The sequence below is a fragment of the Propithecus coquereli genome, unplaced genomic scaffold (assembly GCF_000956105.1).
Source record: "Propithecus coquereli isolate 6110/MARCELLA unplaced genomic scaffold, Pcoq_1.0 Scaffold122, whole genome shotgun sequence".
NCBI lineage: Eukaryota > Metazoa > Chordata > Mammalia > Primates > Indriidae > Propithecus > Propithecus coquereli.
In genome coordinates this window covers 2,888,959-2,903,605 of record NW_012136303.1, presented here as the reverse complement: position 1 = coordinate 2,903,605, position 14,647 = coordinate 2,888,959, and the positions used below count along the sequence as shown (strand labels likewise).

Here is a 14,647-nt window from a genome sequence, read left to right as displayed (position 1 = left end):
GCTCAGGCTGGTCTCGAACTCCTGAGCTCAAACAATCCACCCGCCTCGGCCTCCCAGAGAGCTAGGATTACAGGCGTGAGCCACCGCGCCCGGCCGTCAACCAAAAGTCTTGACCAGGGCCCCACTGATGGAGGCCATGATCCCATGCCTTACTAGAGAAAGAGGATCTCACTAGCAGTGGCAGCTAGAAACAAAAGGCAACATGATGCCAGGGTTGATCTGGGAAAAGCTTGATGGGAACAGAGAGATTTGGGAACAAGTCAGCTTTCTTGAGGACGATGTGCCAGGTACCATGTGCCAGGTATTGGACTGGCCCTAGGACTGGAATGGCAAACACAGAACATTTGTGCCGCCACTTCTCTATCCTTTGCTCATGGAAGACATCAGTGATCAATCTATGGCAGCCATTACCAATCAATTAAGTCTGGCTGGTCATGAAACATCTTGGTCATTCTTGCTGTATCAATTAGATAAGTTTAGCTACAAATAATAAAATATATAACAGTCCCTTAAATAATAAAGATATTTATAATTTCACTTACCAAGAAGTTTGGAGAAAGGCAGCTCAGGGTTGGGTCAGTGGCTCAATGACACTGGATTCTCTGGAGGCCTCTTTGCCTCTCTCTTGGCTTTCCCCTCATGACCGCAAAATGGCTGCCCCAGCACAAGCCAACCATTTCTTACATGACAAAACCCAAAGCAGGAAGAGGACACAGACAGAGAAAGGGCTGTCTCCTCTCACCTCCCTCTTATTAGAGAGGTAGGTATCTCCTGAAGCCTCCATTAGATGTCTCCTTATATCTCATTGGCCAGAACTGGGCTGTGGGCCCACTTCTAGTCCAATCATCAGTAAGAAGGAATGGTCACAACTCTGACCAATCACAATTCAGTCTCTGAGGCTGACCATATTTCACTCAATAAAATCAGACTTCCATTAGGAAGGAAGAAGGGGAAATGGTTGGTGGGCAGACCTGACAAGTGGGGCTGCTCCAATCCTGATGAGCAGCAGTCTCCTCATCTCTCAAATGAGCAACTAAGATGAGAGCATGCACATCGAGGGGTTTAAGAGACTTGCCCAAACACTGGTCTCTCTTGTCCAGCTAGGCTGTACCCTCTCCTGCTCTACTGGGAGGCATCTGATGCCTGCTAGTCCTTGCGGGTAGCCCTCCCTTCCCCTTCTCTCACCCACACCTGCTCCCATGGCGGTCTGGCTTGCTAGCTATCTGACATTTGTAGTCAAAGCCCAGCCAGCATGCCCTGCCTGCGAATGGACAGCCCAGGAAGGGGTTAGGAAGCAGTTCTTGGCCCAGCTCCCTGGAAGAACCAGATAAGAAGCTATTTCTGTCACAGGAGATGCCCCTGATTCAAGGAAAACAGGGGTGAAAGAGAAAGAGAGTTACAAACCCTACTGGGATTGGGACAGAAGTTATGTTGAAAGCAACAGCAGGTTTTTTTTGAGAGAACTAAGCTAAGTCCAACATTTAGGGACTAGCACTAAAAATGACTTATGACTGCGGCAACAATTTACCCCAGGATTAACTACTGGATTATGTCTCAGACGGCAGTGGAGGTGGAACAGACATATCACAGTCTACTTGACAACCAAAAACCATCTTCTCCTTGCTAACAGAACCCTGAGCCCTGGAGGCCCAGCTTCTCCCCAACCTAGGGGGAGAATCTTGATTGGTCAAAGCTAATCACGATCATTCCACCCCTCTTGCCTGTGCCTGGTTTAGAAAGGGGCAAATGATACAGTTCTGGCCAATGAGATGCAAGGGAAAGCACATTTTCTTCCTCTTCCTCTCCTCTAGCCTTTCAAAGGTGCTAGGAGGGATCTTGGTCCTTGATAGCCATTTTTTGACCACAAGAGTTGGGGTCCACACATTGAGGATGGCAAAGCAGAAAGATGGATAGAGCTGGGTTTTCAATGACACCATGAGCCCCTAACTTAATCTGCTCTGGAGCTATGCTCCCACAAGATGTTCTGGAAGATTTTCTTCAATATTTAAACCTCTCTGAATTGGGTTCCTGTTACTTGTAGTCAAAAGCATCCTGATACAGCCCCAGTGGTGCAACTGCTACATTTCCTTGCTATAAGTGGCCACGTCCCTCCCTCCCCTGCTCAAAGCCCTGCTCTGACTGCCCTGCACCCTTTGCCTACTTCAAGGCCCTCTAGGATCTGGGCTCTTCCCACCTCTCTGGCTTCAGCTCCTTCCATATACCTAATCTCACCTTCTGGTCCAATCATACTGACTACTCACAACTCTCAGAAGCTGGACGAGCTTCCAAACTTCCACACCTTTGAAAATACAGTTCCCTCTGCATAGAATGCCCTTAGTACATGGTTTGGAGTTAGATGCTTCTGGATTTGAATTCCAGCTCCAGCACTCTCTAGCTGTGTGACCATGGGCAAGATAATTCACCTCTCTGGCCCCAATCTGCTAGTTAATAAAAGAGGATTAAATAAGGTGATGTAAGACACATGCTGCATAGTAGGGACTCAAGAAATAAGTGTTTCCCAGACTCCCCTGCCCACACTTCCTAGAGCCCTAGTGTGATTTTGTGCTGGGCTTGGGGCTGTCCCCGCCACCAGACCAGAACGCCCAGAGGACAAAAACTGGGCTTGCTCCTCAGACCCAGAGTCGGTGTTCTGTGGGTGGAAAAATGAATGCCAGGGCAGGACAGGCTCATTTAGAAGGTGCCACAGCCCACAAGGTCCAGGCCCAGCTCAGATGTCACCCCCGTAGGAAGCCTTCCCAGATGCTGAGTCTGGACCCACCACACCCTTCACCTCTGCAGTCTCCTAGACTCCACCCCGCTGTGGTTGTCTGTGTGGGGTCTGTGTCCCCCACCAGGCTGTAAACACTGTGAGGGCAAGGACCTCATCTGACTCATCTCTGTGTCTCCAGAATCCAGCAGGGATCTCATATGCTACCTGCTCAGCAAATGAACATTTGTCAACTTTGAAGCCAGGGAAACTGCTAGAGCCCCTGCTCACCCCGCCATCCCAGAAACTGGGTCCTCCTCCTCTCCCACAGGAACATGCTATAAATGGACAGCACACCAGCTGGTGCCAGAAACTGGACTTGGATTTCACAAACCAAGTGGCCTCTCCCGGAGTGGGGGTGGGGTCCTGGGGGCCCCAGAATGTGGCCATATATAGCCCAGCTCTGATTTCTGCCTGAGTCACCCAGCCAGGCAGGGCGGGGCTGCCCAAAGCCTGTGGCTTAGAGAGCTGAGGGCAGCATGACCACGGCCCTGTGGCTAGCTAGCATTCTTGAGACTCTAAGCACAGGCCTAGCCAGAGTCCACACCCTCCCCAGCCAAGCCCCTGGCCCAGGAGCTTGGTAAAGCAGTGACACAGGGGTCCTTCCTCCTTAGGGAAGCTGAGGCAGAGACAGAGGCCCCACTTTCCAAGGACCCCCAGTTCTGCCAAGGTGGGGAGTCAGAACCTGGTGCTGGCCCCAAGGAGCCAGGACAGATTCCACTGGAAACACCAGCAACCAAGACAGGGCAGGATCATTCACGCTGCCTAGTATAATTGGGGGCATGGGGCCACATAGGTGTTGCTGAGAAAAGGGGACACATCCATTTGGGCAACACAGTATCCCCAGTACTTAGCCCAATGCTGAATAAGTGTCTGTGACCGAACGTCCTAGCTCCGAGTCCTGGCTGAGGGGAAGCCTGTCCTCCCAGCTCGGGCTTCTCCTCGTCTGTGCAGTGGCTGGTCACTCACTCACCCCCACTTGAAATTACATCATCGACCCATTCGTTTGCTAGTCTACGGCCTTTCTCCTCTAACCAAAATGTCAGTCCCATGAGAGCAGGGACTGCCCTGTTCTCTTGTTCACTAGGGGTATCTTCAACACCCAGAGTAGTACCTAACATACCAGGTAATCACTAAATAAGAAATCCGGGCTGGGCGCGGTGGCTCACGCCTGTAATCCTAGCACTCTGGGAGGCCGAGGTGGGTGGATCGTTTGAGCTCAGGAGTTCAAGACCAGCCTGAGCAAGAGTGAGACCCCGTCTCTACTAAAAATAGAAAGGAATTAGCCAAACAACTAAAAATAGAAAAAATTAGCTGGGCATGGTGGTGCGTGCCTGTAGTCCCAGCTACCCGGGAGGCTGAGGTAGGAGGATTGTTTGAGCCCAGGAGTTTGAGGTTGCTGTGAGCTAGGCTTGACACCAGGGCACTCTAACTCTAGCCCAGGCAAGAGAGTGAGACTCTGTCTCAAAAAAAAAAAGGAAAGAAAAGAAATCTGTTAAAGGAATGAATACTGAAAGGCCAAGGGCTTCTCAACCTGGAGCAAGAATATTGATAGAGAGGTCTGGAGTGAGGCAGGCTTGGTTTAATGTCCTTGCTCTGTGACCTTGGACAAGTGACTTGACCTCTCTGAGCTTTTCCATTCATTTTTAAAATGGAAGTAAAATATATCAGATTCAATACCTGTAAAGCACTTTTTCCTGCCTGGCATAGAACAGGTCTTCAGTAGATAGTTGTATGGTTATTATTTCTAGTATTATATAAAGGGACGGGCATAGTATTCATATGTGGTGACAGATAAGGATCTGAATCCAGGCCCTACCTGTCACTTGCTATCTGGCTTTGGCAAGTCCCAAGAACTCTCTAAGCCTCAGTTTATTTATATATAATGGGCCCTGATATACCAGCTCTTAGAGCAGGGCATTGTGAGAATACAAGTTCAAGCCACTCACCTTTCCGCCCAGGGTGGTGTGGAGAGGGCTTGAGATTCCAACACGCTCTGGAAGAGATGACCTTTAAGGTCTTGCTGGTCTCACAAGGTTGAACTACTAATATAAATAGTTCTTGGACTCTGGCAGGCCCCATGTCAGGGCTGACCAGCAGAGCCCAGTTGCCACACTTGGGGAGATAAAATCTCAATTTGCCCCGTCCTTGAGCAGTGCAGGTGGGAACCACCTATCAACATCCTAAAGGCATGTGAACCTTTTCCCCTATCAATACGCCTTCTAGGAACCACGCTGTAGATAAATGCTCACAGGCGCACTGAAGGGCTATTGTCTGTGGTGCAAGAGGCTAGAAAGAATTTGAATGTCCATAAGAAGGGGCTGCTAAACACAAGATGTAAGCTCCCTGACCAGCAGAGACCACGCAGTCTTGTTCATGGCTGTATCCCTGTGCCTACATCAAGGCCTGGCAAAGAGCAGAGGCTCAGTAAATATTTGCTAAATGAGTGAATGAATCCCAATAATGGGATATTATGCAACCATTAAAAGGAATGAGGGTCTCCTCCAATCTCGGGGGTTGACCCATTCCTTCTCTGGAATGTAAAAAAATGAAAATAAAAAAATAAAAAGTAAAAAAAAAAAACGGAATGAGAAATAGGCATGTGACCTCAACTTATTAAATTATAAAAATAAATATGGACACTTTCTGGAAGGAAATGTGCAAAAATATCAAACAGTGGTTATTTCTATGAGATGATCACGTTACATTCTCTGGTTGTTGGTATTTTTTGAATAAGCATATATTGCTTTCTAAATTTTTTTTTAAACCTAGTTTACTTTTCAAAAGTAGACCACCACATTCCAAACCATGCAAGCCAAGATGCAGAGATAAGGCCCTTCTCAACCCAGGAAGCCTAGATTTAGGGCATTAGAATCTTAATAATGGGATAAAGAAACACATTGAGGGCCTACTCTATATCAACTCTCTTAAATACACCTTCACCAAGTCAATGAGATGAATTAATATCCTTGTTTAATTTTTTTTTTTTTAGGCTGGTCACGTGAATAATATCCTTGTTTAATGGATAAATAAACTGAGTCTCAGAGGGGCGGATATGACTTGCAGTGCAGTATAAATATTTCAGAACACGGGTTTTTGCTTCTGACTGATCTGAGCTCATATTCTAGCTCTGCCAGTGTGGCTTGGGCAAGTGACTTCACTTCTCTGAGTTTCAGTGTTCTCCTCTATACAATAGGAGGAATAACGTACCTAATTCGCAGAGGTGGCCCTGAGGAGTCAATGAAATAATGTAGGGAAGGCACTTAGCACAGTGTAGGCATCAATAAGCAGCAGACACTAACATCACAATTATTGTCACTATTATGTCCTCCACCACCAGCAGAAGCCAGGGTCACACAGCTAATCGGGGCCAGAACCTGCCTCCAGAGGCGCACAGGCATTTTAATCAGGGTCCGGGGAACAGGCCAGGGCTGGATTAAGCCAAGTTTTGTCTGTAGGGAGTCACATGGTCCAAAGCTATGTGTGTGTGCAGCCAAATAAATGTTTCCTTGAGAACAACAGTTAGAACAACAGGTCTTTGCAGCCCTGGGAGAACTAGCCGGGTGCTCCATTCATGCCTCCGCTCCTGGGACAGGAGTCCCTCAGGCGTCTCTGGGGCACTGCATCACTCAGCTGAGCTGAACAAGGTGGCCCCAAATTAGCTACATCCACTGGTGACATTCCACTTTTGGCAGTGGTGATGCATCGAGCCAAATCGCAGGCGGGACAGCTGGCGGTGTCCATCTCCCAGGGGAGAAGCTGGCAGGGATCTGGCCTCAGAGTTCTGAGGACTCCTAACAGAAAAGCTCAGGAGTCAGTCAAGCCTGGCGTGAGCCTTGAGCCCCATCTTAAACATTTTGCAAAGTCAACTGCAATCGAAAGTTTAAAGGTAAAGTAGAGGCTGGGCGCAGTGGCTCACGCCTGTAATCCTAGCACTCTGGGAGGCCAAGGCAGGTGGATTGTTTGAGCTCAGGCGTTCGAAACCAGCCTGAGCAAGAGCGAGATCCCGTCTCTACTAAAAATAGAAAGAAATTAATCGGACAACTAAAAATACGTAGAAAAAATTAGCCGGGCATGGTGGCACATGCCTGTAGTCCCAGCTACTCAGGAGGCTGAGGCAGGAGGATCTCTTGAGCCAGGAGTTTGAGGTTGCTGTGAGCTAGGCTGACGCCACGGCACTCTAGCCCGGGCAAAAGAGTGAGACTCTGTCTCAAAAAAAAAAAAAGGTAAAGTAGAAAGGGTCAGAGATGTACGCTACTGATCATTCCCCAAACACTCACCAGGATCTAATGTGCCCTGGGCTTGGTGGCAGGCCTGGGGGCTCAGAGACAAACTACACGGGGTTCCTGCCCTCAGAGAGCTTCCAGTTTACTAGAGAAAATGTTGATGATGACGATGATGATGATGGTGATAATATGATGGTGATAAAGGGTGATGTTTTTTGAATGCTTACCACATGGAAGACACTGTACTATGCACTTCAAATACATTGCCTCATCCTTATAAATAGCAAATAAGATAAACAAGATAAATAATCGAGTGCCTGCTATGTGCACTGGCCTTCGCACTTTACATGCATTATTCTTTAATCTTGAAAACAACCATGCAAGACAGGCATTATCCAAAGCTGAGGAAATAGTGGCCTCTGCATCCAGACAGACCTTGGTTTTAATTCTGAATCTGCCAATTGACTAGTTGTATGACTTAAAGAAAGTTACTTATCCTCAACAAACCTTGATAATCTATTCTGTAAAATGGGGATGATAGCAAATCCCATTACTCTATGGCGCCTTTTGTCATGCACATTTATATACATGCTACTCTGTCTGTGCCTTTATCTTTTAAAAGCCTGATCTCAATGTGGGATGTACCTTCCCTACTGCATTCAAAACACTAAAATTCACTTTATTAATTTTTACTGTCTTTTAGTATTATTTTTTAAGGCATGAAGGGCTCACTGTTGTCACTGTCTCGCCAGCCACAGTGGAGGTGGGAGGAGGGAAGGGCATTTTTCTTGTGGCTGTCCCTCCCTCTTCCCCCAGGCCTGGTCTCCAAGGGCCTAGGATGACCCTGGCTCGAGGTCTGCATACACAATGGGCCTCTCTAAGTAGCAGACAGAGGCATGCTGGCTGCCAGCTTGGGCCCAGACTCTGGTCACAAACACAGCCCTGTGGCTGAGAAAAGGCTCAGGACATTTGTACAAACCCCTGATCTAGCATAGGAAAAGTTCCAGGAGGCAGATTGGGGGGTTGTGGAGGCTCAGCCAAGCCCCCAACTTAGGCCAGGGAAGTAGGGCTCTGGCTGACACCTGGATTTTGCTGGTAACACCTGTTCTTCCATGACATTTTCAGGGGACCCTGTACCCACCAAGCCCCAGGCCCCAGGAAAGATGTCCAGCTGCCTTGCTAGATTCACATCTAAAGCGCAGGCCATCCTTCCATGGCCCCTTGGAAGTGACCTCAGGAGCGGGATGGGAATAGGGAACTGCTGAACAATGTGGCCAGTGACTGGGCTCCGGGACAAACCCAGAACCAGAGAGGCTCTCAGGACCTGGCTCCGGATTGCCAGTCCCTGACCTTCTCCACAAACTCCGCAAAGTCTCAAGGACCAGGGCAGGGCAGGGAAAAAAAAAGTCTCAAGGACCAGCCACAGCATCCTCCCATCCTCAACACTTGTCAGATTACTCGTGCGACTTAGAGATTCTTCATCCCAGTGCCTCACCACCACCTCCCTCCCACTTTGTGCGGCCTCGGGTGGAAGCACCTCCATCCGTAAGACTGTTGGGCCAGGAAAGCAGGTCAAAAGAGACTTCACCTAAGAAAAAGCTGAGAAAAAAAACAAGAAGGCCACACCTTCCTTTCTCCTATTCGGGCCTGGGGCAGAGTTTACCAAGGAATGATCTTGCACCGTGAAAAGTCTCAGATAACATAAGGGTTGGAGACCCTCAGTCCTGGGGTGGTATAACATGTAACTTCTCTACTGCATCTGTGGTAGACATTGCTAACCAATTCCAGCTCCTTTCTGCTGAGCCCAGACAAGGCCTCCCAATCCTTCCTAATATGGAGTTCCCAGCAGCTACCAGTGGAGCTGACACTCTAAGTAAAAGCTATTAGCCATCTCTGATCTAGTCTAACCTCAATCAACAGGGAAACTGAGGTGACAAGAAGGCAAAGGTCTTACCCAAGGCCAAATAGAGATTTATCACAGAGCAGACAAGATTTTAGGAACTGTTTTTTAAATAGTTTGTAAGAAGAAAACAGTATATATATTTCATCTCCCCCCACTAAAGGGTGAGCTCCTTCAGGAGAGGGCTTGGGTCTGGTTTAGCTTCTGATCCCCGTGTTCAACACCCTAGGCACGTAGTAGGTGTCTATGAATGTTTCTTGGCTTAGTGAGGAAGGAATGGAGCACATGAGTTAGAGGGAAGAGCTGGATGTCGTTAGCTCCTAACGTCAGAAGATGCTTTAAGCATCAAACATTTAGAGATACTACCTTCTCAGAATGACATACATGCTGAGAACCCACACAGATACATTCTCAATCCAAAGAGGAAGGCAAAGGGACCTCGATGTGCATTAGAAATGTGTCTGCAGCAGAAATTTTACCATCCGTAGACTAAACTTTCAGACAACGGAAACTAAAAGAGCTTTCAAGTCAACTGAAATATGACATTTTGATGAATGTCAACGGTTTTTCAAAACCGCATTGCTGGCTATAAATATCAAAGTAATGAGGTGTCTGTGGGAAAAGGTCTCTTATATCCATATCATTTATGTGTAATCCTGTTATTTAACTTTGCCATTAAAATATGATTGATATACTTAAGCTTTTAGGGACTACCACTCTAGAGTCAGTCTTTTCTAAGTATTAAAAAAATGCCAGAGATCACCCAGACACCCAGAGCCTGTTTGCTTCTGTGGCCTCTTGGAGACCCCTTTGGGGAAACCAAGGCAACCTACCGGAATTTGGGGCTGAGACTCAACTCAGCAGCTTCTCTGGCCATGGTATTCTCCATCAGCCCCCGCCACCTCCCTGTGCCTGTTCTGGGCCATGAGCCAAAGACACATTCCTCAGGCCCCCACAGGCTTCCGGAGCTGACAGAATGGAGTTTGAGGAAAGGGCTGAGCAAAGCAGAAACCTCCTGAGAGAGAGCAAAAGACAGATATGGACAAGCACAGCAGGGGGCCTATAACAACCAATGGGGAAACTGAGGCCCAAAGAAGGCAAGGGTCTCACCCAAGACCATACAGTGGGAGAATAGTGGAAAAAGCCATCCAATCAAGGCTCCCCGCCAAAACTCTGCTCTGATCCTTGCTGGAAGGATTTGATGTCCTGCTATGTAAAGGCCAAGTCCTCTCCCAAAGGAGGATGGGTCTCAGGGTTTTAGGGTTACTGGGTGCTGGAAGAACTTGGAGTAGAGAGCTCCCCAGACCCCTCAGAAAAGAATCTGAGCTGTCCCTTCCCCAGTCCCCACTCTTCTCTTTCCCTGGGAGTCATTCGCTGGGTGGCACATTCTACCATGTACCTTCTGCCCTACTCACAACAACCCAGCAAGGCAAGAGCTACATCCCCAATTCACAGATGAGGAAACTAAGGCTCACGGAAATGAAGTGACTTGTCCAGGGCCATACAGCGAGTGACTGGAAGAGAGGGAATGCAAACCAGGGTGGCGTGGCTCTGTGCCTGCTCTCCCTCCACTACCCCACACTGTCTCCAGGCAGGTCCCAAGTTCTGTTTCTGTTTTCAACCCTGCCTACCTCCCAGCCCCCAGTGCTGGGAGGTGGCTTGGGAGAGGTAGGGAAGAAGTTAAACACCTCTGTGCAGCCCTCTGGGCCCTGGGCCCCCGGAACTTACCCTCCAGCACCACCTCCTTGCCTGTCTTCTTGAGGGCCTGCACTGCCTCATCGTGGGTGGCAGAGGACAAGTCTTCCCCATTCACGGACAGGATGGCATCCCCCACAAAGAGGGCCTCTGTCTGGTCAGCTGCCAGTCCCTTGAAGATCTTAGAAATGAGAATAGGCATCTTGTTCTCCCGGCCACCTGCACAGGCATAGAAAGAAGAAGAAACTGAGGCAGACACTACAATGCCTGGGAGCCAAGTCAAGGCAAAATTAATTCTGAGGGCCTCCCTCGGTGCCCAGCCCAGGGTGGGTAAAGGAGAGATGGGAGAATAAAGAGAATCTCAGAAGACTTAGAAGTTTGAGACACTCACAATACTTATCAAAATTCATAATGCTATAGTTTGGTCCCTGGATCTTTTGTTAAATGCTTTAGGTATTCACCAGTGTTTGATTAACTTACAAAGTACTTCAATAGCTTTTTCTTAAGTATTTTGGGTTTTAAGTAATTTTCCCACAATGTGGGAACCCAATCTGGAATTAAGATAGAAGTCAGCTATTCCTATGGCCCCAAAGAATCTTTTTAACAATGATAAAGTTTCATAATCCAGGACCCAGGCTGGAAACCAAAGCCTTAAAGTCTAGAGATTTCAAAAGCCTGTCTGAATTGCATCTCTAATACTAAATAAGCTAATACATTTTACTGAATTGCTTTCTTGCTAAACTCTTAAATGCTCCTTTAAAATCAGAAATGGTAATAACAGTTCACATCAGTTGCACATATCAAGCACCCAGCACAGTGCTAAATGCTTTCGACGTTGTCTCATCGCATCTTCACGACAACCCATCATATAGGCAAGTTCAGTTCCCTATTAGGAAAAATGAAGTGCGGAGAGAAGACCCTTGACCAAGGTCACTCTGCTAGTAAGCGGCAAAGCCGGCATTTGAACCCAGGCCTCTGGGCTCCAGAACCAACACTCCTAACCCTGTGGTAGACTGCAAGTCAGGCCCTGGGATATCACACTTGTGATCCATCCCCAGAATTCTGAAGATGAGAAACCAGTGGCGTAGAGTGGGAAGTCATCGTTCTAAGGTCACACAACAAGTTAGTGGCACAGCTGGGACTAGAATGCCTCTCCTGACCCCTACACAGGCCCAACAGTTTGCTCATCTGCATAGAGCTTGAGATCTAGGAGAGGAGGGGGGTTTTATTTATATCTATACTCTCCCACCTGAAACTCGGGGCTTCAGTTCACTTTGAAGCTATGATCATTCATAGCCGCCTCAGACTAAGCTAGACTCTACAGGAGGGGTTACTACGGCAATGGGAGCCCAGTGTCCATCCACAAGGAATTAGATGGAGCTGATACTTCCCCTGAAGTCTCCTAAAAGTACCGTTACCCCAACCTGGAAGTATGGAGCCGAGGAGTAACATTGTGGACCTTGGAAAGTCCCTGCTCCTTTGTCCCAGTTTGTCCATCTGCAAAATGGAATTCTGTATGAACTCTAAGTTCCTTCCTGTTCTGACACACTGAGTATAATTTTTAGATTGGTCTATTGCCCTATACCATGCTGGAGTTTAGGGGTAAGACTGGTACCCACACCCTGGTTTTCCCATTTCCCACTTTGAGGCCCTCTTGGCTGGCTGCCTGGGGATCTGCCCTTCCACAGGAAAGAACCAACTCCCCCTAGAAAGTGGGACAGTGGCCTGCTAATTAAGGTTCGAATCCCAGCTCTGTCACTCACTGACCATGTCATCCTGGGAAAAATCATTTTTCCTTTCTGAGTCTCAGTTTCTTTACCTGCAAAATGGGGATTATACTCCCTACCTTTTACCACTTGTTGCCAGGACAAAGTGGATCATGAGACTAGTGTATGGGGCACAGCACGTGGCACAAGTGGTGGCATTTTCCACCACCCTCACCTCCTCACCCAGGCCAAAGGGTTTGGAGGCACCAGTGAACAGAACAGGGAGACCCAGGGAGACCCAGGGAGGAGACAGTGCACATTCAAGGTGATACAAGGGCTGATACACCTTCCCAAAGCACTCTACTGGGGGATGGGACCCTGAGAAACAGATGGGCAGGAATGGTGAATCCAGCAGCTGGGAGCATGAAGGATTTTGAGCACTATGTTTAGTTGCTTTGGAAGTCTCTCCTGGTCTCCATTTTTCCTATTCTCTAACAGCAGTAATTAACCAGGCACCTACTATGTGTTGACATGGTGAGCCCTGCTCTCATAGAAACATCACAACTCAATCATCATCCTCATTACACAGCTGAGGAAACAGACTCAGAGATGGGAAGTCCACACAGCTGATTTTGGACTCAAACACAGTCTGGTTGCACCCTAACTTCACCCTACTGGCTGTCGGCATTGGCGGCTGAGAGCTCTCAGAGAGGAGTGGCAACTCCACATCCATCCCCTCCATCCTGTGCAAGGTGGAGACAGTCAGATCAGAGACTCAAACCCAGCTGTCAGGGCTCCCCGCCCAGGTACACAGTCTTCCCGCGTCCTCAGAGTTCTAGGTCCTTGCGGGCCTTCTGTTTGTGATCCCAGCCTGTGCCTCCACCCACGGCTCCTATCCGCCCCTGTGCTTCCCAAACTCCAGGCCTCACCTCCTGCCCCCACCTTGTTTCACAGGGACTTCCCCTCCCTGCCCTGATGGTATCCCAGGCCTCAACCCCCTTTCCCACCCACTGCCTTCCTGGGGCCCCTCTTGTCCTTGACGCCCATACTACTTGCCCCCAGAACTCCCTACCCACGTGTCCTTGGTGTGCCCACAACCCTCTCCACATCTGTGCCTTCCGTGACCCCCTGAGACCTCCAACTATTAAAATCCCCCTTCGACCTTGGTGCCCCAGTGCCCTGGGTTTCCTCAGACCCTCTTACCCCCAGACAGGCCTCCAACTCCATGTCTTCTGTGCTCTGCCAGCCCCCGCGACCCCTGCGCCCTCGGCGGCCCAATAGACACCACGACCCCGTGCCCTCAGTGTCCCGCGCCCACCTTTGATGCTGATACCCAGCCCACCGGCGTCGGCCTTGCGCACCGTCACGCGGCGCCGCTGGAGCAGCAGCGCCTCGGGCAGCTGGGGGGTCGCCGTGCCCGGCTCGGCGGCGCCGTTGAGCTGCGCGGGCTCCGGCTCCCGCGGGGCGCCGGGCTCCGGGCCGGGCTCGCCGTCGGCGGGGCTCACGGTCAGCACGTCCTCCGCCAGGGTGAGCAGCACCCGCTGCCACCGCTCGCCGCCGGCCCCCGAGCCCGCCCCGGCACGCAGTTCCAGCAGCCCGGTGCGCGGGGCGCGCCTGCCTGACGCCATCTTCGCCTCCGAGCCCCCGGGCCGCCGCGCTCGCCCTGTCCCGCCGTACGCAGCCCGCTAGGACCGAGCGCCCGGGGCAGAGGGCAGCGGGGCCCGGCTGGGCCAGCCGCCACCTACCCCCTGCCACTGGGGGCGGAGCTTCGAGGGGCGGGGCCATTACGGAGGTGTGGCCAATGGTTGGGGGCGGGGCAACAAGCAAACGAGGGAGGCTGGGGCGGGGCCGAGGAGCCGAAAGATGTAGTGCGGGACTTGGAGGGTGGGCCGGAAGGGTGCATCGGGGCGGGGCCACAAAGTAAGGAGAGGAGCCCTTGAGGAGTGGGTGCTGGGCGGGGCCACACAGGGGGCGGGGCTTCGCGTCGGGGGCGGAGCCCTAGGAGCCCGCGGAGGCAGCGCTCGCTGGGAATGGCAGTGGAGCGGTGGGCTGGGGCTGTAGCTCGCGGTGGTGGGAGCACAAGAAAAAGAGACAGAACCAAGTCTCCTGATGCGAAGCTTTGGGCGTCGGGGCTGGGCTATGTATGGCAGAATGCTGGGCTCCAGGGCTTGAGTTTAAAAAGTAGACGCCAAGCCGCGAGGGCGTTTGCACGCAGGGTTGCTAGTCCCGGAGCGTGGGAGGCAGCTAGTTTCCCATTCAGGCGTGGCTTGGTGTGGCGCTGGGCTTCTCAAGGTGACAGACCCCGCCCACTGGGGGGAGAGCGCTGTCGACTCCGCTTAGGGATTGGGGAGGG

At 50.4% G+C, this 14,647-nt stretch overlaps 1 protein-coding gene across 1 annotated transcript in view; it reads right to left on the bottom strand.

Annotated features, from left to right (window-relative positions):
* The window catches only part of SNTA1 (syntrophin, alpha 1), a 24,699-nt gene extending 10,507 nt beyond the window's left edge, over nt 1-14,192 (bottom strand). The window contains exons 1-2 of the mRNA XM_012637730.1: nt 13,613-14,192; nt 10,622-10,807 (exon numbers count right to left, since the gene is read on the bottom strand). Coding sequence (XP_012493184.1) covers nt 10,622-10,807; nt 13,613-13,922 — 496 coding nt within the window. The 5' untranslated portion in view covers nt 13,923-14,192. The remainder of the gene's footprint in view (nt 1-10,621; nt 10,808-13,612) is intronic.
* Between the last annotated feature and the right edge of the window lie 455 nt (nt 14,193-14,647).